Source organism: Cryptomeria japonica, chromosome 3, assembly GCF_030272615.1.
Source record: "Cryptomeria japonica chromosome 3, Sugi_1.0, whole genome shotgun sequence".
In the NCBI taxonomy this organism is placed as follows: domain Eukaryota; kingdom Viridiplantae; phylum Streptophyta; class Pinopsida; order Cupressales; family Cupressaceae; genus Cryptomeria; species Cryptomeria japonica.
The window spans coordinates 406,550,504-406,574,373 of record NC_081407.1 but is presented as its reverse complement, the minus strand read 5'-3'; the positions used below and the strand labels follow the sequence as shown (position 1 = coordinate 406,574,373).

General features: G+C 37.3%; 1 protein-coding gene across 2 annotated transcripts in view; it reads left to right on the top strand.

Annotated features, from left to right (window-relative positions):
* Positions 1–23,870, top strand: part of LOC131035079 (ubiquitin C-terminal hydrolase 12) — a 225,024-nt gene that overhangs the window by 92,015 nt on the left and 109,139 nt on the right. For both annotated transcript variants that reach the window (XM_057966706.2, XM_057966707.2), the window contains exon 9: positions 6,688–6,797. In XM_057966706.2, coding sequence (XP_057822689.2) covers positions 6,688–6,797 — 110 coding nt within the window. The remainder of the gene's footprint in view (positions 1–6,687; positions 6,798–23,870) is intronic.

The following is a 23,870-nucleotide window of genomic DNA, read 5'->3' as shown; positions in this document are numbered from 1 at the left end:
AGCCAACGGCTCGAAATTCGGGAATGCCCAGACCGTGAAAATTGAAAAAAAAAAGAAAAAAAAAAGAAAAAAAAACAAAACATTTTTGATATTTCTTTTACAAGCAATGTTTTTAATTTTGGCAAATATTAAAATGGGACTTAGTCACTGGAGACATGAAGGAAAATAAAGTGCAGCATACATTGGAAATGGCGAAACAACAGTCTTAATTCCGTACAGACTGGGGCCAGTGAGAAGGAAATTTCTGTACGGAAATCATTGCCAGGTTGACGGAATTACTTGTTAGTACGAAAATCATTGCCAGGTCGACGAAATTACTAGTTTTAGTACGGTATGGGACATTTTAGTACGGAATTACTTGTTAGTACGGGGAGGACATTTTAGTATGGACACAAGCGCCATAAAAGAGAAAAAAAACCCGTACAATTCCGTACGGTCACGTACTCGGGCATTTTAGTACGGAACAATTCCGTATACAGAAACTCCAGGAAAGAGAAAAAAGCCGTACAATTCCGTACGATCATTGGTGTCAAAAAAGGCAAAAGGGTTGTACGATGGCAAATCGCTCCATCCGCAAGACAAATGTTTTGATTACTAGGTGCATATTCCGTACACCATTTCATCAGGGAAAGAAGTCGAAACATCCTACAATCATACAAGAGAAAAATTTGCCACGCCGTACACACTAAGGCAGTCGTACAACCATACCGGAATTGGCTATACGCGTACCCCAGGAAACAAAATTTAGTCGATGGAGTAGGCAACTAGAAGGTTGAAGAAATTAGATTGGCGAAGGAGGCTACAGGAATCCTAGAGAGGACAACACGAAAAGGATTCAATGGGTGACCAGCAGGATGCGAGCTGGGGGAAGGCTGTGGTGCAGGTTGCCTGCACGCACAAAGTCACGCCAGACATTGTGACGTTTGAGGGACGAACTGGCAGTACGTGCAGACAATGGTGGGAAAAGGCCCTAACCCCAGCCGACATGGAGGTCAAAGTAGCCCTTGCCAAAGCACGCGTCCATGACGAAGTACAAATGCCCATCTTTTCTATTAAGGAATTTGAACCATGCTTGCGCACTATGATCAAAACCTATGATCCAGAGTTGCGTACGTCGTCATTTAAGTTTCAACATACAGATATCATAGTTTCTTTCAATCCGAATGATTTCGCGAGGGTTTTTGGCATCCCAGATAAAGGGAGAAAGATTGACAAAAATGCAACGAAGATGTCCCAAGAACAGAAAACGCAATTGTTAAAAGAAATGTGTCGGGATGACTTGACGATAGCCGACTGGTCAAGGATTCTAGCACTGCAGGGCAGAGGGTTAAAGAAAACATTCATGAAACTTGGCATCTGGCAGTGCTTGCTCGATTTGATGCAGAGTCGATTAACTAGCGCAAGTAGGGCGTTGGATGCAGCGGTACCTATGATTGCACTGATGTAGGGCCTGAAGAAAGGTACGGTATATGATTGAGCGAGTTTGTTATCGGATAGAGCCCATGATTTCCTGATGTTGAAGCACAAAGTTTTTTACATGCCGTACCATGCCATCGGGTTGTTTTTGGACTTCGTACAAGTATAGGTACCAGCCAATCTGAGAGGGTGGTGACCACGAGACTGCATCGATTCCTTACAGCCAGCTATTTTCTATTGGGCAGAGTTGGACGCACTCACGACTGGTGGAGAGGGTCAGACTAGCAAGAAGAGAAGAAGGCAGGTCCCGGTGGTGGTGTCGGTCAGTAACACCGATTCAGGGTAGGTAGAGAGTAGTGCAGACGAGAGTGTGGAGTTCGAGGAGACATCGTGGTGTTTCGAAGGGGACACTACTTTCCGACTCTCGGAGCTGGCCGAAGTAGAGATGGCGACAGGGACCCTTGGTACGAAAGAGGGAGGCTGTGCAGTGTCTTTTGGCCAGGTACCACATGGAACCCGCAGGCTGCCAGCAGAGGGTGTGGCATGACCTCCAGGAGAGGGGGTTCGGGCAAGGCAATTGTTATTCACACTAGCATTCCTGCATGTGGATGGGGAATTGACACCACTTTCCTTGTCTGGGGTGACGACAGGAGTCCTCCCTGGGGTGGCCATTCTAGCATTCGGGCAGATGCATCCTTGTCCTATAATGCTGACACTTGCAGTGGTCACCACTCCTTGTATTCCAGTGCGCTCACCTGTCACAGAACAGGAAATAGGGACGGAAGGCATGGGGCAGGCAAAGGATAGTAGGCAAGCAGTGGAGGACACAGACACATGGTTGGATTGGTATGCCGCCCCACCCATTGTTCCGGTAGGGCCACCACCTGCTACACCTTGCCATCCTACACATGCTGAGGTAGTTGATTTGGGGGAGCATCCTACGTAGGTAGAGGTAGTCAAGTTGGTGGAGCATCCCGCAGAGCTGGTTTTGCCCACTAGTGGCAAGGAAGAGATACCTTCATAGATGGGCCTTTAGGATAGAGGTGTAGGCAGGACCCAGCCTACTGCTGTAGCACAATTTTTTGCTGAGATGGAGGGGGCAGTTCAGCGGTTGGTAGCCTCCACAGTCGATGAATCCATTGTTCAGCTAGCCTTGGAGAGCCTACGTGAGTTTGCTACTACGGGGGTAGGAGAGGCATTCCAGAGGTGCTTTGAGGCACGGGGATGGCCGACCATAGACCTACCTGAGATGAGAGCAGAGTGGCAGTGTCAGGAGGTGGCCGGAGAGAGTCGAGTGTAGACTTTGGTGAGACAGATTGAGCAGGCTATGCGAGAGGGCTATTACCGACTTCGGGAGGCTCAGATCCAGGCAGATAGAGCTGCGGAGCTGGCCGCTCGCATTCCGTCGTTAGAGACGGAGTTGGCCCAGTAGCAGGCCCGAGCCGGCCGTGCGGAGGAGGTTCTAGACACGGTGAAGAGAGAATTGAGTTCTGTGATAGTAGCACTGGTGGCTGAGTCAGAGATGAGGACCACAACAGAGACCCGCGTTACCAGCCTTGCGACAGAGTTGGAGGTGAAGCAAAAGGAGCTCATGGAGGCTGTATTCAGGGTGAAGCAGTCACGGGAGCACCAGTTGGTGGCTGAGTGGGACCTTGCTTATCGAATTGATCAGGTGATGTGGTTGCGGGCACAGTTGGCCTCGACATCAGTGGTCCCTTCTTCTTCAGAGATGCCCTCTTGTCCTCCCCAGTGATTTGTTGTTTTGGGTTTCAGTTTTGCTTGTACATCATTCCCATTTTGGTTGTCTGTCGTCCGGAGATGACATTTATTTTGGGGGGGGATGATGTTGTCGGGTAATTAAGCATTAAGGTAAATTGTGTCAGCATCGGCAGTAAACCTGTCGGTTGTCGACAGTTGGCACCGGGTAACTGACCAGACTCCTTTATATTGTATCTGTTTCCAGTCCTTGGACATGCTATTGTAGTCGAACATATTGCTATCATTGTATGTACTGGCTTATTATGAATCAATAGAACACTTGTGAGTTCCATATATTCTGTGTACTTCTGTCATTTATGCAATGTCTTAACCTGACACCCTACGGGGAAAACAATCACACCGTGTCTCACATATAATTTTTAATCTCCTATAGTACATTTGTTATGTATCCATGGTTATTTGCTTTCATCACTAAATAGTCAATATCTGCTTGCATGAGGACTAGGATGCCGAGGGCAATAAGTAGACAAAATATTATCGCAAATAAATTCTACTTATTTGAAATATGTATAGTGCAACAAAATTGCAAGAATATATAAATAATATAGTAGAATAATAAATTAATCAGTAGATTAGTCTATCTTTTTATTTGAAGATGGTAAAACTAGTCTATAGTTACAAAATTAATCTATTACACAATTATTTTGATAGTATTGTGTATAAGTAGGAGGTATTTTCCACAGCAAGTCAAACTATGATATTGCTATTAGGGTTCAACTATGTGGTTTTTGAGTCAAATTCATTGACCCATGTTTCATGATTAGTGGTTCACAAGAACCCATCTCTCATGAGAATGAATGGTCCACTTAACACTTATTGCATCTAGGTGATGCTCACAGGGGTGAAGCATTGGGGCTTCTCGGGAGGTCACCCATCCCAGTACTACTCCAACTCAAGCACGCTTAACCATGGAGTTCCCTCCAAGGTTAAACCCGCTTAGCTTGCAACCCCATTTGCAAAACCTTCAGCAAGTGTTGTGCCTTATGAACCATTCATTGATGAGCTAAATGGTCTCTATAATGAATGGTTCATAAGGCACAACACTTGTTGAAGGTTTTGCAAATAGGGTTGCAAGCTAAGTGGGTTTAACCTTGGAGGGAACTTCGTGGTTAAGTGTGCTTGAGTTGGAGTAGTACTGGGATGGGTGACCTCTCGGGAAGTCCCAATGCTTCACCTCTGTGAGCATCACCTAGATGCAATGAGTGCTAAGTGGACCATTCATTGTCATGAGAGATGGGTTCTTGTGAACCACTACTCGTAAAACATGGGTCAATGAGTTTGACTCAAAAGCTACATAGTTGAACCCTGATAGCAATATCATAGTTTGACTTGCTGTGGAAAATACCTCCTACTTATCTATTGATGAGCTAAAGGGGCTCTATAATGAATGGTTCATAAGGCACAACACTTGCTGAAGGTTTTGCAAATGGGGTTGCAAGCTAAGTTGGTTTAACTTTGGAGGGAATTCCGTGGTTAAGCACGCTTGAGTTGGAGTAGTACTGGGATGGGTGACCTCTCGGGAAGTCCCAATGCTTCACCCCTGTGAGCATCACCTAGATGCAATGAGTGCTAAGTGGACCATTCATTCTCATGAGAGATGGGTTCTTGTGAACTGCTACTCGTGAAACATGGGTCAATGAATTTGACTCAAAAACAACACAGTTGAACCCTAATTGCAATATCATGGTATTGTGTATGTTTGTATATTAATATGTTATTAGTACTTGACGAAGGCAATACTATTGCATTCGTTGATGTCCAATTAATCAATTGTTTTACACCAATCAAAAGTGTTTATTATTTTTGTTTTCAAAATATACTTAATTTTTATAAAGTTGAGATTTATATTTTTAAAGTTAATAAATTGTAGAAATTATTTATCTATGGTATGCTTGGTTTAAAATATTTGGTGTTACAGGAGTGGATTTCTAGGATTGACATATTTTTTAGGTTTTTTTGGATTTCTTTATATTTAAAAAATAATTGTCTATTTTAAAAAAGTTTTTTTTTTTCATTTTTTATCTATTATATTGTAAATAAAGTGATTTTTTTATATAGATATATAAATTTTAATAATTTTTTATCTACCAAAATATAGGTAATAAAATCAATTAGTCATTTTATAGGGATTTGATTCACACTATTTAAATTATATTAAATAAAAAATTAAACTATTTATTACAAGCATTACACAACAAATATTTCTATTAAAAAATAAACCCAATAATTGTATGTTTCTTTATAATTATAATTTTGTATAATTTTTTATTTGAAATCATTCTAATTTTTAATATTTTCTGAAAACCACAATTTTTTTAAATCGTTTTAATATATACACAATAATTGAAATATTTTTAATCACAAATTTAATATTTTTCAGTCATTAAAAAAATGTTTGTTTTCACTTTAATGTTAATATTATGCAATTTAATAATGATTAATAGTTATTTAATAAAGATCAGTTATAATTAATATTACACAAATATAATTGAAATAATATAATCTTAAAATAATAATTAGTATTAAGTTTGATTCAATTTTATTATTATTATTATTATAATTATATAGATTTTTAATTAAATTAAGATTATGTTTTTAAGAACTGTATATTTTCACTATAATGTTTATATTATATTCTAATTTTTAATACTTTTTTTTTGAAGTGAGACTTATAATTAATATTAGGTAATATTATTAAAATAATATAAATTTAAAATAACAATAATTTGAATTTATAATAATTAAGAATTACAACAAATATTTTTATTACAATACTATGAAGGCAAGTTCTTGCCACTACGTGGCATTTGTTGAATTTACTATGCAATAATATAGAATAAAAATATATAAAGAATTTTGTAGCCAGATTTTGATATTCTTAAGCACCCATACCCATGCTATTGGTCTCTTAAATAATGTTCTACATGTAATTATAATTTGATATTATGTGATGCCAAATAGTTGTCCTTTCCAGCTCTTGAATGGGTTGGGTGGTAGTTGAAATCAGTTAAGGTTCATGGTATGATCTGAATCGAATTTGTGACATTGTATGTGAGAGATACGGTGCACTACTTCATACTTTACAATTGGAATTACTGTCAATTCCTTCTGACAGACTATTTGGGCTTTTATATCGACTTTGAACGTAAAACTTACAAATATTGGAACAGTTGGTGAGGATTTTGGCCTTATAAGTCTAGCATCATTAAATATCATCAACCAGTTACATGCAAAGGCTGCAAACAATACTTACAATTTCCTTTTCATTCGCACATTAATTGTCACATGTTTATGCTAAATATCTATTTTGTAGTTTCCTCTTAGCTTTTGAAGTAAGCTGTTGGTTTTAGGTGTATGAATAACAATATCAAATAATGAGATATGCACTTTGCATAAATTTGCGTTTGGACATGTACTATTCTATTTCCTTGATGTAGATCAACCTTTGGGTCATCCTGGCAAAACAACCTAATTTCTCTTTCTTTTTGTCAGATAAATGACCGTTACGAGTTTCCTCTGGAACTTGATTTGGATAGAGAAAATGGGAAGTATCTTTCTCCAGATGCAGATAGGAGTGTGAAAAATTTGTACATTCTACATAGGTATTTCTTTATCTATATGTCATTTATATGGAGTTGACTGTTTGCTTTGCAGAAATATAATTGTATCTGCCCCAACTAGCATTTTAGGCTTATGATCCTAATTTGTTGTTTCTAATTGTTAGGTGAGACACAGAAACTTGTAGTATTTTAACATAATACAATTAGACAGGAAACAATCATTGTGTTTCTATATGTTAGGTGAAATATTGAAATTTATAGTATTTTAACATAACATGATAATACAGGAAACAATCATTGTCATTTTGTCTTCGTCTTGCAATCTCATATCTTCCTTCCTTATGTTGAACATCCTTTTTATATTTCCTCTTTCCATTGAACTTGGCAACCTACATGTCCATAGACATGCTTCACTTGTTTTCCATTCAAATATAGAAGAACATTGAATTTAGATGTGTCTTGGGAACTGATGATCATACACCAGAAATACCAGTACAAAGTGCACCGAAAATCTGTTAAGCAGGCATGCGATTCAAAACAAGGGGTTGCAAGGGAATAATCAATTTGCTAGTTAGTATCCATGAATGATAACAGAAAAATTGATACGCTTTTACCTTGAAGGAATATCGGAAATGAAAAGAAAACTCATTACGAAATGATTGAGAGATATCAATTTGATTTTGTTGCTGGATTTATGTTTACATAGAAAAAGCCAATATTTATAGGTTGAAGATCTGACAAAGATGTTAAATGTTTCCGGGTTTTGACTTTGAAATTCCTACTAAATATCGCCTTTCAATTCATTTCTATTTACCCTTGTCTCAATGTTTAATAAAAACAAACAAGTGACTTGGTGTTTAAATTTAATTACTAGGCTTTTATTAATCCACTTGCTAATTTGAGTTTTTACCAAAAACAGTAATAAGTAAGCAATTTCAGGTTTCAACAAATAAACTCAACTCCAGAGTTGCAGTTGTACCAGAAGTAGGAAATTAAATGAGAGCGGATTGAAGAAAGTGTATCTGATTCGATGTGCAGAAGGCTGAGGATAGCCAAAAGTCAACTGGTGGAGGTTCTGTCAAAAACACATTTTGGAATTCCAGTTTCTGGCCAGTCACTTGTGTTTTGAAGGTTGCATTGGTTTCTTGTACATGAGCACTCATGTCCACCATACTCCTTGTCTAAAATCACATGTACTTGTTAGAATTTGTTTTTGACATTGCAACACCTATTTCTGATGTGGTAGAACTTGTCACATCTGAAGGGGAAAATGGTGTGCCTAGGGTACATTTAAGAGCTTGCCCCAGTCAAGCCCCTAGTTTGCATGTTCCATTGTGAAAGTATATAGAGAACTTACAGTGTGTGTGTGATCATATGAGTGGTGGTGAAGGGATAAATGATGAATGATTGCTTGCCCTCTTGGGAAGGCTTTGTTAGTAGTTGTGTTTGGGTGTGGTTAACTGTTAGAAAATGTACTAGGGTTAGGGTTGGTAAGGGAGATGAAGGTGGGGAAAAACAACTTTGAATTGTGTGCACACAAGTGTGGGCATTAGTTTCTTAGGTGTTTGGGAATCAAGGAACATAAGCCAGACAAGGATTTTACAATAGAGGAAGTCTGGTGTTGGTGAGAAGAGGTGTTTTTGGTACAATTTGGGCCATGAGAGTGCCAACAACTGTCCACAACATGTCTCTTTGTCAATGATCACTGGAATGGGTCCATGACGAGATGTTCTAAGTGTCTACATTTTGCCCCCACTTTAGTGTGTGTGTGTAAGCTATGGCAAATCAAGCATGCTAAAGTAAACAATTTTTCTTATGATACTTTATAAAAAGTATACATAAAAGGGTACTGAATGACTGTGTTTTATGACATTTGTTTGGCTTCTGTTTGAGCTTTGTTGTTGGATCTGCTCTATACACAGGAGAGAAAATCAGCATTTGTTATGAAAATAGAAGAAATGGTTCTACTGCTACACATTCTGCAACTGTTTTTACTTCATGTTTACTGAACTAGGTGATGAGGAATGAGGATGTGTGCCCACAGAGGAGCATACATGAGGTTGATGAGGTATGATTTGAAAGGGGCTCACATAAAGGATGTGGTCTGTGGCTGTGATGGAACCATTGTGATCAAAAGAGTGGTACAAGCTATGGCTGTGATGGGGGACCACTCTGACCATATGCATGTGTTTGATTGTTTGTAAGATGTAGGAAAGTGTATGTGCCCCCCTTAAATTAAGTGGATGTAAAGGTATACTGTCAATTCAAAGAAAAAAGGGAAAGTTTGATGAGTTATCTAGAAAAGCAGTTTGTAGAAAAAGGGCCAGGGGGTTAATCATGGGACAGGAGGTTGAGAATAAGATGCATATGGGGTGTTGCCCGTATAATCTTTCTCCCATGGGAAAGGGAAGTATGGAAGGAATGTGAGGTTAGCCACGAGTAAGTATGGTAAATAAGAAAATACAAAATGGCTAAGTATGTGGGAAGAGTGTGGATTATGATGGAAATGGGGTGCAGTCTCCAAGGATATATATTTACATGGTTGCTCTCATGCAAGACCAAATAGAGGAAAGGAAGTGAAGGAGGAATAAGGTGAGGTTGGAGGAAGGCAATGGATGAAGGTGTGAATGATGTGTAAGAAGAGATGTGATAAGAGAAAGCATAAAGGCTGGTTATATCATGTAATTTGTAGCAACAAAGGAGGATGATAATAGGATTAGTGTAAATACAAGAGAGATTAGGACCAATGTGAATAAGAGGTTGTTAATAAGATGGTGTCATGGAAATGGAAAAAGAAGGGAGGTATCTAAAAGAGAAAAGGTTGGGGATAGATGTATTGTGTTAGGATAACATACAAGTAGGACAAAATGAGGGTAGTGAAGTAGGATAAGAAGGCTCAAAGAGTAACAAGAGGATATAGCTGAACACAATAGGGAGGCAATGCATTTTGATCAACATGAAAAGTGTGGCGTGGAAGAACCACATTCCTTGCATTGTACAGTATATGTAAAGCTGCACAAGCATATGGGAAGAAAAACAGAGCATGTCATGAAGAAGAGCTATGAGGTGTATGGGTACAATATGAAGGGAACTATGAGTTTGGTTCAACATTAGAAAGGCGAAATTCTTTCAATACATCTTTTCTTCCCCAAATTTGGAAAACAATAGTGAAAGGGAAGAAAGAGGCAACTGAAATATGAGCACAATGAAGGATGGGATGATTTTGTATCGAGATGAAAAAAGAAAAAGTATCTAAATGCTTTGCATTATCCCCAAATTCAAAGGAAGGGTATAGAGAAGGGTTGACAACATACAAAAGGAGTCACATGAGAGGGAACACAAAAATAGAAGAAAAATATAATATGGATATGACAAAGGAGGTTTGAACTTTGGGTCAACATGAGAAAGACAAGCACCTTGATGCACTGTATCATCCTCAAAATCACAGGGGGAAAGCAACAAAAAAGGATATTGGTAACATAAAGAGGGAAGCACATGAAAGAACAAACCCATAAACACGAGGGAACAAAGGGGTAGTAGTCACAAACAAATAATGATTGCTCCTAACCCTAGGTGTTAACATGCACCTATGAGTGTGACTTTGACATTATTATTAGATAATGTAGGTAGATTAGGAGAACCTTATGGAACCTTATTGCCACTTGGACTAAAAGTATATTGGCTACTTGAATTCGCAAAGAGTGAAGATTGTGCATTGGAAGAATATCCATGTTATTTTTCTCTAGGTCTACATCTCGTAGCTATGTTGCCCCTTCTCATACTCATAGCTTTGTGAGTAACAAGTCACAATTTGGAATGCATGTAGACTATCTTCTTTGCTTTACTTGGTGTTAATCGGTTATGTTTTATTGAGTGGATGAAGGAGTTGCTATTCCAATTTTTTTCAAATGAAGAGGAACTAGCAACCTATTGAAGCAATGAGAGAGAATTAGAGTTGTTACATTAATAAATTGTAAATCAAACTTCTAATTTGAAAGTAGTAATTTTAAAATGAAAGGAAATCAAATTTAGAGAGTTGGTAAAAATTAATAAACTTACTTTTGATAAAATTTTGAGAGTCTAGAAGTGTGATAATTTATGGCTGTTGAGTTACCACCAAGAGTGAGCATCCTTATACTTTTCATGAGGAGTGGAAATACTTTGACTAGTGGATGTTGCAAAATCAACAAACTCACTCATAATTGCATCGTCCATATTAGAATTAGGGAAGTGTTTAGTAAGTCCTTTCCTATACCCATTGTTGAATTTCACATCACGATATGGTGGCACCCTTGTTGGTATAGCAAGGATCTTTTCGTTGTAATATTTGGGAGTCAATGCAAAGGCATGAAGATGGAATTGTGGGGAGGTCATCTTGTTCTATTGCTCAACACAATTTCATTTCACTTCTTAGAAGAAAGGTTCTTTAGGATCTTGTTATTTTTCATTCATGATGGATTTTATCTTCTCAATCATTGAATCGATGTCCTCCTAAACATCTCCCAAACATGGCTTATCCATGTTGATAAAGGAGCTTGTACTGATGATGGGCTTGATGAAACTAATAAGTTATTCCATGTGATCCCACCAAGTGCATTGTTTCGATTACCTTTAGCATCTCTAATTGCAAGAATGATCAAAAACTGGCCTACAACATGTGGTGGTTTGTGGTGAACATTTGAATCTCTTCGGCTAGCATAAAATTGTTTGATCCAATTTTTTTTTCTCCCCAACTTTTGTAGCATGAGGTTGAGCGAGTGAACAACACAAAGTGTCAAAAATATATGTGTGAATCGTGTCTCAATCAGCATATTATTTGCTTTGCAATTCTTTGTGTTGTCCATATGACTTAGACAACAATCTGAGGACCCACTTTCTGAATGCATTGAATAGGGATGTTAGTAATAAATTGTGCATCCTTTCCTTGCCCCTCACAATCCATTACTTACAAAAACATTGCTCCTTTAGGGCACATTGCAATTACATTGATTAGTGGCTTGTTTCTTGCATCCTTCCATTTGTCAAAAATGATGGGTACTGCTGTTTATTTCCATGATGCCCTAATGGGAGCCAATGAAGTTTCTAATATTTTTAACCTCCATTGATGATAGGGCGTTTTGCACCTTTCCATAACCTAGGTCTGTGTACCATTCTGGAGATTCATTTACTTTTCTTATCATATCTTGCCAATATGGTGGAATGGGACATCAACATGCAGTCTTCAGTTGATGAAAAAACAGTTCAAGATGCAGTTTTTTGGTGGTAGTCAATTTGTTGGATTGCAGAGGTGGCAAATGTGAATTTGCCACAATGTTTTCAAAATTGCTGGTTCAACAAAAGCAGTGATTTTCATTGCTTGTGATAGTTTGTATCTTTCGTCATTTTAGAATTTGAACTTTTTAGCTTCTTCATTCTTGATGATCATTTTAGCTTCCAAAGGACTTGAACATCTTTAAATAGTATGTTTTGTGTTTGAATTATGTATGTATGGAGTTAGTTGAGTCTTGTAACTGAAGTTTTGGTAACAATTTTTGGATTTTTTTGTCCTCATATTCATGACTATTGTGTGGCAGAGGGATCATAAATGGTTGCAGACAGTTGTTATTGGTCTTAGGAAAGTTTTTGCAAGCTCTTAAGAAAGTCTATGAACTGAAGATCAGTTGTAACTGCCTTTTGGAGTAGTTAAGTGAGCATGCCACAATTTTTGGAGTTTCATCACAGAAGTAGTGTGTGATACCGGTTCTTGGCATTTTAGGCTGGGTTCGGGTTCGGGTCCTAGTTCTTGCCTGGTCCTGGTCCTCCCCGGGTTCTCTGTGGACCGTGCCACAATTTTTGGAGTTTTATTACAGAAGTAGTGTGTGATACCGGTTCTTGGCATTTTAAGTTGGGTTCGGGTCCTGGTTCTTGCCCAGTCTTGGTCCTCCCACAGAGAACCCACAGAGAACCCATCCACTTGGGCAGGACCCAGGTGGAACCCAAGGAGAACCCAGGCGGACCCAGGCCCATGGGCTCCCAAAAACGGGGCCCACGGGTCATAAAAACACAAAAACCAATAAAAGAATACTTTTTTTAATATTCTTTTAACATGTAAGCCCATGTCTCTTTGATCTTTTCCAATATGCTTCACTGGTCTGCTCTGAATTTTGTTCTTATCCTCTACATAAGGCTGCTCATATATTCTCTTGTTCTATCGCACCAAGCTGTTCTAGACTACTGCAGATCTGCTTTTATTTATGTCCTTATTCTGTTCATCCTTGTGATAATCCCGCGTTAGCACCTGATGTAAAGTATGGATCAAGTAAAAATGATTATTGTAAACAGAGGAAATACATTTAATATAAGTATTATATTATAGAGGGAATACATTATTTAAAATGTCAATGTTTAATATACACATATAATAAAAGAAGTATTATATTATTATTTCAAATAAAGGAAGTATTATATTATTACCTTTAAATATTATATTATTAAAAACAATGAAGGAAGTATTATATTTAATATATATATTAAAAAAGCAAACTTTAATATATTATTATTAAAAACTAAAGGCAACCATTAATAAACCCCCCGATTCCCCCCCACACCAAGACTTGCGACGGTAATCAATTACCACCGCAACCCTTGGTGCGGAAGGAGTTCGTGAAGGGTCACAGCCCTTCACGAGGCTCTAAAAGAAGCAGCCACAGCAAGGAAAGTAGAGAGGGAGGACGGGGAAGAGCAAAACAGGAGCAGACCTTCGCGGACAGCAGGTAAGAGGTAAGGTAGGATGTAATAGGATTAATTAGTATATATATTAATGCAGATTAATATATTAATATATATTTCACTGAACATTAATTAAGTGTGGGAACTAATATATGTTGACATTAACTAATGTATGTTTCATTAAGCATTAAATTAAATATGATAAGTAGGATGTTAATATTAAGTAATGTATATTTCATTGAACATTGGTAAGAATATATAAAGGTTAAAACATATGTGCATTAAGGAAGGTAATTATTTAATGTACTAATCTGCACATAGGGAATGATTAAGAAATAAAGATGTTATCAAGGAAGGTGTAATGCATATGTCAACAATAGTAGGATACATTTAATATGTATATTTGTTAAAGAACACATTAGGAATACATGTTAATGTAAAATGAAGATTAGGAAATTAAAATGGGACTAAATCATCAAATGCATTAAAAATACAAATGTATACCCATGTTGGAGGCTATTAGGAGGAAACTCCATTAGTCTAAGGAAGGGATTATGAAATCCCTAGGGCAGTATATATACTGATTATCAATATGCATATGTAGGGCTTGGTTGATTAAGTTCAACCAAGAGGAGTGGGATCTGGCCGGTCCACTTCGAGGACTTGGGTGATGGGATGCATCACCCAAGGCAAGGAATGACATATAGTCTTCCTTGGAGGGCTTGGGCGTAAGAGGTTACACCCAAGACAGGAATCGAGATAACTTTTCGATTTCCTGGAGGGCTTGGATGTAAGGAATTACATTCAAGACAGGAGTCGAATTCACCTTCGGCTTCCTGGAGGGCTTGGAACCAAGATGGGTTCCAAGAAGGCATGCTTCACGGCCGCCTAAGGACATACTTTGTATGGCATACGTATCCTTTTCATTAGATTAAAACTATGATTATGTTAATTAAGTAATTTAAATTTTCGATTGCAATTTAGATTTCATATATACATGTATATCTATAGTATTCTAACAGTCGGTTTTGCAGGATAGTGATCCTTGCCGAGCAGGGACATTACAATCCTTCTGTCCTAATGCTATTCTTATTCATCTCTGTCGTGCTCTAACTTAGGATTCTTTCATCCTTTTGTCCTAATGCTATTCTTATTCATCTCTGTCGTGCTCTAATTTAGGATCCTTTTTTCGTGGTTGAATGATGTTGTATTATATTATTCTCTGTAATATCTGATATGTTTATAACTGCTGTAATTTATCATTGCAGCAGTTACATTGTATATTTCATTTTTGTATGGATTGTATCATTGTAATAATCAATAATGGTAGTGATAGTTTATAAATTATATAACTATATTTTATAATTTTGATGTTTGAACACACACACACACACACACACACACACACACACATATAATTAATATATGTGTGTGTGTGTGTGTGTATGGACGAACCCGTACCCGTACCCAAGAATTTTGCGAGCATCAACGTTTGTAAGAATTAGCCTATCATTTGACCCTCGTAGGCTAATAATTATTGATAGAGGGCCTCGTGTGGCAGTTACTTGGTGATTTGAGACATTACTCTTCAACTGGATTCAGGTTTTGGCCTTTGCACAGGTTTTTTGACTCAGATTGGCACACTTACTATTTATAGTAAGTTACTATTTTGGGAGAGTCAGGGTTCCTATTAATAGAAAGACACCTGAGCAGAGCTTATTGGCAGTGTCAACCTTGATTGGGCCTTTGCAGCTATTTCTAGACTCAGTTCCACATACTTACTATTTATAGTAAGTCACTATTCAGGGTTTCTATTTTTAGACAGGCATCCAATCACATGGAGAATAGGGAGAGTCGACTCCTGGCTCAGACGGCTTAGCAATCAGACAAGTACATCAAGAGATATTAAAGTTTAAGTGACTTAAGTGATTTATTTAATATTTTAATATTATTATAAAGTTCTAAAGTAACTTTATAATAATAAAGTCACTTTAATATAATAAAGTGCATTAAGTGAATAATTTAATGTGGGAATAAATCTTTTATCCCGCATTGGCCAGGAAGGTGTTTGAGCTCTCTTAAGGAAAGAATAAAAGGAAAGGCAAGAGTTCATTCTCGGCATCCAGTTGATGAATAGTATTTTGATTGATTTTTATTGTGGAGCCTAGGGCTTTCGCAATTTTCTTCTTTGATCATAGGAAACGAAAACTTCCTATTGATAGCAATTTTGAAGGTGTGAAATAACACCTGAATTATTGCAGTTGTGGGAAGGAATACTTCAGTTCTTTCATTTGTGCAAATTGGTGAAGTTTTCTACAAGGGTTTGAAGTTTATTGTTGAAGAACATTTATAGTTGGTTGTGAATCATCCTTCTTTGGCACATGGAGTTATATCATTCTTGTTGGGAGAGATTATCAACAAATTATTCAAGGTTTTAAGAGCAGATTGCAAGTTTGTTCTTGCTGCTACAGTGCGCATGAACAGTGCGCGTGAACAGTGCGCATGCACAGTGCCGTGAACAGTGCGCTACAGTGCCATGAACAGTGCGCATGAACAGTGCCGTGAATAGTGCGCTACAGTGCCGTGAACAGTGCACATGAACAGTGCGCTACAGTAGTTGGAGTTCTATAGAAGGGGATTTAGAGAGGTTGAACAGCTATATATATGTGACAAGGGATTTGCATATGAGGAGAATCAAACCAATATATCAAGGCAGCCATTGAAATACCAGGTTTTCTATCTATGGTCATTGTATTAGAAAATCATTACTTCATTGCATCATTTTCTATTATGATTATATCATGAAATATTTGGAGGTTGCATATGTTTAATGGAGATATAATTTGCATATTCCACATTCAACATTGATCAGCCATTTAGCTTTCATCCCAATTGTTTGCTTAAATGCCTAATGGCTGTAGGTGTACTTTGGGATGCATGACAAGTGTTTGTCTTAATGTCAACTAGCTGTACTAGTTAATTTCAGTCATTACATATGTGTGGAAAGGTCTAAAACAGCGAGTATATCATTTCTATAACAACTTTGCATTGTTAGAAGCTTTCCATAACTTCATTTGCAGCCTACAAACCCAAAGAAGACAAATAAAGAAATCACTACAGCGGCTTCAAACATTGTATGCCAAGTGTTTGACAATATTCCTTGGGGTTCAAATAAGCAAAACAGGGTCAGATTAGCCAAGGGATATTACATACCCGTACCCAAGAATTTTTTATTTTTTCGCCGAATCCGCGAATCCATACCTGAATCCATACTTGAATCCGAACCCGAACCGGTAACTTAGTTTGGAGTATAACATGGTTTCCCTTTTTAATGGTCTTTGTCTCTAGTTTTTGTTCCTAATCCTTGCAATATTTTCAATTCTTGTTGCAGAATTCAATCAATTAATCGCTCTCAAGTTCTAATTCTACGGAATTTTGGAAGTTGGTAACGAATGTAAGAAATATTCTTCCTAGTTTACGAATCATTGAGATGTAGATTCAGAAAATCCTTGGCAAGCTGTTTTTGACTTAACTTGGACTTGGTGCCAAAACTTGGGTTAGCCTTGACAAAAAATGATAAATTGAAAATTCATTGAAAAAATTGTGAATATTTGATGGGAATACTATTATATTGCATCTCATATTAAAATAACTTCAAATGCACAACTAATTAGTTGGATCCGCCATATGCATGTGTAGACAATGAAAAAAGTAAAAAATACCACAAACTTCATCTTGAACTCTAATATAAAAGAAAATTTGATTAGTGCTTCCTGGGGATGTGCCCCTTATTTGCCTTGTGCCCTGCAGGGGACATTTCACAGACTCTTGGGCACCTTGGAAACGTACCGTCCCCGTTCCCTATCAGTCCCAAAAATTGGGGACGTCCCAAAAATGTGTGCAAAAAGGTAGGGGACGGCTAGGGGACGCCCAGGTATCTTGTAACCATCATAGGGACAGCTAACAGTCCCCTATGGCCCAACAAGTGTCTCCCTCCTTTCTTCTGGTTTACTTATGTTTTCTTTTTAGTTCTGACTCTCACTATATTTCCTTGTGTGTTTCTTCTTCTGACAAAATGTTGTTGTTGCCATAGAAGTGCAAAGGGCATGCACAGATTAGGTAATAGACACAAACATCTTGTTTGTTCAAATTCATTTGTTGTTGTTCATATCATGAGATAATTCTGTCATTGGCATCCTCAAGACACTTTATAACCTAGAGGGGTAAATGATGTCTTGATTAAAGCTTCATTGAGAAGGAGGTGGACATGGAGAGTGGGATGCAAAGAAGGGCAATGAGGTTTGCACAGCCATAGAATGAGTAGTGAGAAAATAACTCTACTGGTATGAGTCTGTCCCACAACTTTCTAATAACTTTTTGTAATATTTCGTACCTTTCCCTAGCTCTCCACAATGTATCTCATTTACTAGACAATGATTTAGTGTTGGTGCTTCTGTTGCAGTCTTTGATACAGGTGTATTTGTTTTACTGTAGTACACTGTGTCAAAATTTAAGTTGAGCACATAGCAAGCATCTTCAACACTAGTTAATTGTTGTTATACCTTAGTCTAATAATTCTCAGCTTTTTTACACCCAAACCATATTCTTATTGGCAGATGAGGATCACCCTTAGTGCGTTTGAGACCCCATAATAAATTGTGCCACTTGAAACTAAAAAGGGGTTCCTTGCTGAAAGGTACTGGTTCATTCATGCCAAATTTAGGTGTAATTTACCCATCCAAACATAATTACAGGTTATAAGACATGGCAAATAATCATGTCCAATATACCATATAGAAGCCTAAAAATGCAATGTATGTGCAGGCTCTAAATTTAGTTGTAGCATAATATCCATCCCAAGTCAAAACCAGTGAATCTAATAGTAAATCTATGTGCAACTAAGCCAAAAATGCATTGTACTTTTGTTTTTATTACATTAAGAACAAATGTCAGGGCCAAGACTGTCTAGAGGAATTTCCGTCTGGTGACTTGATAAATCTTGTCATCATCTACTTATGCTGTTTTCTATTCAATTACTAGCCTAGGGTCACTTGAAAAAGATCCATCTGGGCAATCTATTCTCACCCACCCATGTAGTAAATTATTCATGACAAAAAAATATAAAATGGAAAAGGAAACCGAAATAAACTTGACTTTACTAATTCCTAATTTAGATTAGGGACAGCCATATATTTTCTACGTTTTTGTCATTTTATAGTTGAAACTTGCAGTTTTTGGGTATTTTGTTGTAATTCTTATATAAAATGTATGAACATTGAAAATGGAAACATTTAATTTTGTTAATTTGTTTGCTTTATCAATGTTATAGAATGAATATTTGAAATTTCCCTATTTGAATTTTTTTTTTTTCCTATTTTTTAATAGCTGTTCCCAAAAAAATGTCCCTAAATTACCCCCATCCTGGAAATGCATCCTGCCATCCTTGTGGTCGATATCTTCATCTGCGACCTTGCATCTTCATTAGATATTTTGGTTCTTCTTGTATTCGATTGGTGTTTTATCAGTTCATATTGCAGAAAGGTTATGTGGTGGATGTATCGTAGAAGCCTTCATTCATTTTGAGATGTTATTGGCTTATGTGTTGATTGTTAAAGTGTTAACAATCTTATTTAGTTCGTTGCTTGTTAAGCTTGAAAGCATAGTATCAGATTTGTGCCTATAATAAAGTTCGATTTTGGTGTGGCTGGGTTTTTCACCCTCAGGTGGAGGGTTTTCCCAGGATAAATTTTGTGTATTTTGTTCCTTTGAGAATTTTTTTGTTTCTGATTTTTGAGTTTTAATTGTTCTGGTTCTAATTATAACTTGGTATTAGAGCGGGTCTAAAGAAAAGATCCAGAACTAGATTGGTTAGTCTTGAAATATTCGTTGCTTAGCTTGTTTATTTCAGGTTCCTACGATGGTGAATGGACTCAAAGTTGAAGACAGGTTGGATGGTTCATCTAATTATACCTCATGGAAATTCAGAGTCCTTATTGTGCTTGAAGAGAATGATCTTCTCAACTTCGTGAAGTTTGTTGTAGATGAACCTTTTGATGACTCTGAGAAAGCACAATGGAGAAAGAATAATTTCATGGCAAGAAAGATACTAATTGATTCTGTTAACGATCATCTGGTAATTGTCATATCCAAGTTGAATTCAGCCAAAGAGATGTTCGAGTGCCTTCAAAGTTTGTATGAATTCAACAGCATGAGTAGAGCTCTAGCCTTGAGACGTCAACTCCTTCATATTAAAATGGCTAGAGGTGAATCTGTTGTTTCCTTCTTTATGAAGATTACAAAATTGAAGGATCAACTCAATGCTATTGGAGATTCTATTGAGGATAAAGACCTGGTTATGCCGGCCTTCCTCACTTTTGGGAATCTTTCATTCAAGGCATTAGTGGAAGTAATGAACTACCCAAGTTTGATTGTTTGAGAGTTGATTGTATTCAAGAGGAATGCAGATTGGAGGCAAGAGGAATTGGGAGAAAATCTCACCATGAAAAAGATCATGTTCTTGCTGCCCATACTTCTAAAAGGAAAGGAAGGAAAGGAAATTTCAAAAGGAATAGAGATAGGAATCCTAATTCAGCTCCTAAACCTAAGAAGAGGAAGGATCTCTCAAGGTTTTAGTGCTTCAGATGTGACAAGTTTGGTCACTTTGCTAGAGAATGTCCTTTGAGACCCAAGCATCAAGTTGCTGCCACAAATGTTGAAAATGCTTCTCCTCTTAGATAATCAAGTGAAAATTCAAAGGGTTTCTTATTTATTTCTTCTCTTTCAAGTAATGTTCCCTCTGATAGTACTACTTGGTTGATTGACAGTGGAGCTTCTCGCCATATTACTGGATATCATGAACATCTCTCTAATCTGATTGAAAAGGATTCTCATTTGCATGTTATCATTGGTGATGATGCTTGTTATTTTGTAAAAGGAGTTGGAACCTGTAATAGACACCCTAGAATGCCCAAAAACTAAACCAACTGCTGATAGGAATTTAGTCAAACAGTTTGCATCCAACTCCTTATTTCTCCGTTTAATGTTCAAAGCCCCTTGTGGCTTCGGAAATGAAATGTTTGTTTATTTTTAAGTCTTTGCATAGATTTGAAATCACATAACATGAACTAGAAGGAAATTACAATAATATGCAACAAGAAGATTGAAATACTGCTGATATGATATTATTTCCAAAATTAATAAAATCAAATACATAGCAGATTTTTCAACTCACTAAATACTCCAACATTTTTGACATAATGTTCCAACAATGACTTCCCATCTTGCTGCTACAGTAACATGAATAGTGCTGCGCTACAGTAACGTGAATAGTGCCGCGCTACAGTGGCGTGAATAGTGTCATGCTACAGTAACGTGAATAGTGCTGCGCTACAGTGCTGCTACAGTATTAAATAGTCTTCAATCAGTCCAATATCTTCATAAAATCATCCCTTCAGAATGGCATAAGCATTTGGACAAGAAGTGAAGAAGGTATGAGCAAAAACACCAAATCTGCCTGTAGCTGGAGATTCACCCAATCTGCCTGCTAATGAAGCTGATAGCAATGGATTCCAAAGGCCAAACCCCAAAGGAATGACGTCTTGAATTTCACAAGAGAGGATAGATGTCCCCTAATGCCAAGAACGGATCTGCAACTCACACATCAATTTCTTTTCATATTCAACATGCTGAATGAAACCACAAAAGCTTCCTTTTATTCTTTCTCCAAGGGTCGACCCAACTCACTTGAGCAATGTGGGATAAAAGATGTGCAATATAAAATATATTAAAATATTCTCTTATGTCTCCCTTGGGTGCCCCTTTGATTTGCACACATCCCCATAAAAATAAATATTAAAGTAACACTTTAATATTTTACAATTAAATTAAGTGTTACTTTAATAACTTCAGGCATTAAAATATATTAGCAATCGGACTCCGAATAGCGTGAGTAATAGCTCGTCGGAAAACTCTCGCCGAGGAGTATCAAATCCAATCACCAAAGCTAGCCTCCATTGTGTCTTGCTGACTTACTAAAAATAGTAAGTATGTCTGAAACTAAGTAAATCAACTCCGTTTTAGCCCAAACTGGAAATGACTAGGCCAAAACACTCCAGGATCCCCTTAAACCCTTCATTAGCCCTCGGGACCATGTAGAGCTAGGCTAACGCACATACACTTGGTCAACTGTTAAAGTGGGGACATTATAGAACCACATCCTTTCATTTAGATTCAGGAATTCCTCTTCATCTGAGTGATGTGCTATTTGTTCCTGGAATCAAGAGGAATCTGATTTCTATTTTAGTGTTGGAAAATAAAGGATATCAAGTTGCATTTGCTGAAGGCAAAGTTCTTGTATGGAAGAAGAACACTAGCATTAAGACAGCTCGTGAAATTGGTGTTCGTCATGAGAGTCTATATAGACTTTCAGCTCGTCCTATTCATGCCTTAGCACATGATTCCATGACTTCTAATGAGCTGTGGCATAAAAGATTTGCTCATCTAAATTTCAAAACTCTTTTCTCCATGGAGAAGATGGTCATTGGTCTTTCTAAGCTCAATCAAGATCATGATGGTGCCTGCAAAGGATGTGCTCTAGGTAAGAACATTAAAATTCAGTTTCACTCTAGTGAAAGTAGAGCAAAAGAAATTCTAGAGCTGATTCATTCTGACTTGTGTGGTCCTATATCTGTTGCTTCTTTAAGTGGTTTTTGTTAATATGTTACTTTCATTGATGACTTCTCTCGTAAGACATGGATCTGATGAAGTGCTGTCTAGATTCAAAGAGTTCGAAGCTCAAGTAGAGAATTTGTCTGATAAGAGGATCAAAGTTTTAAGATCTGACAAGGGGGGTGAATATACTTTTGGTTTGTTTCAAAATTTTTGTATTGATGTTGGGATTAAAAGGGAGTTTTGTGTCCCTTATAATCCTCAACAAAATGGTATTGCTGAAAGAAAGAACAGGTCTATTGTTGAGGTAGTGAAAGCCATGATCAACTATCAAGACCTTCAAATCTTTCTTTGGGTAGAAGCCTGCAGGACAGCTTTTTATGTTAAGAATCGTAGTCCACATCAAATTCTAGACAATATGACTCCTAAAGAAGCATTCACAGGTACTAAACCAGAAGTTAGTCATCTCATAATTTTTGGGTGTCCAGTTTACATTCATGTATCTAAAGATAAAAGGTCTTTATTTAGAACCTTTAGGTAAGAAAGGAATTTTTGTTGGTTGCAGTGAATCCTCAAAAGCTTATAGAGTCTACATTCCGGGTCAAAAACAGATTGAAATCAGCAGAGATGTTTCATTTGAAGAAGATGTAGCTTGCAAAAGATCTAAAGGGACTTCTATGGAAACTGATAGAGAAGATCATGAGATTTCTCAAGATATGGATATTGCTGCCCTTGATTCCCCTTCTGAGATTTAGAGGGAGACTCCTAAATTAGAAGATCCTATTGATCCTGTTGAACCTATAGATACCTCTTCTAAACCAAGTAATGTTTCATGTGACAAGAAGAGACCTCTGTGGGCTAGGCATATCATGCAAATATTCAGCCTCTCGTGGTACTTTCAGAGAAAGTAAGAGACCTCATAAGTTTGCAAGATATGTTTCTTTAATGAGTCATATTATTGAAACCGAGCCTTCAAGTTTTGAAGTGGCTTCAAAACAACAAGTATGGAGAGATGCAATGGTGGAAGAATGTCAATCTATCATCAAGAATGATGTTTGGGATATAGTTCCTAGACCTCAAGGTAAATATGTTGTTTCTTCTAAGTGGCTGTTCAAAATTAAACATCCAGTTGATGGAAGTGTTGAAAAACATAAAGCAAGATTTGTAGCTAGAGGGTTTTCTCAAAAGGAAGTTATAGACTATGAGGAGACTTTTGCTCCTGTAGCTCGGTACACTTCAATCAAAACTATCATTGCTATTGCAACAGCTAAAGGATGGAAACTTCATCAGATGGATGTAAAGACAACATTCTTGAATGATGTAATTGAAGAAGAGGCATTTATTGAGCAGCCAAATGGTTTTGTGATTGATGAGAAAGAATCATATGTATGTAGATTGAAAAAGGCTTTGTATGGCCTCAAGCAAGCTCCGCATGCATGGTATGAAAGAATTGATCATTATTTACTGAGCTTGGGTTTCCTAAAAAATGATGCAGATCCAAATATCTACTTCAAGGCAATTGATGATAAAGCATTAATTTTAGTTCTTTATGTTGATGATTTATTTCTTACTGCAGAAGATGATCTTATTTCTAAATGTAAGGAAGAGCTAGCTTCGGAATTCTAGATGAAGGATCTTGGTCTTATGCATTACTTTCTTGGTTTAGAAGTGTGGCAAAGATCAAATGAGGTTATCCCGAGTCAAGGGAAATATGCCATTGACATTTTTGAAAAGATTTGG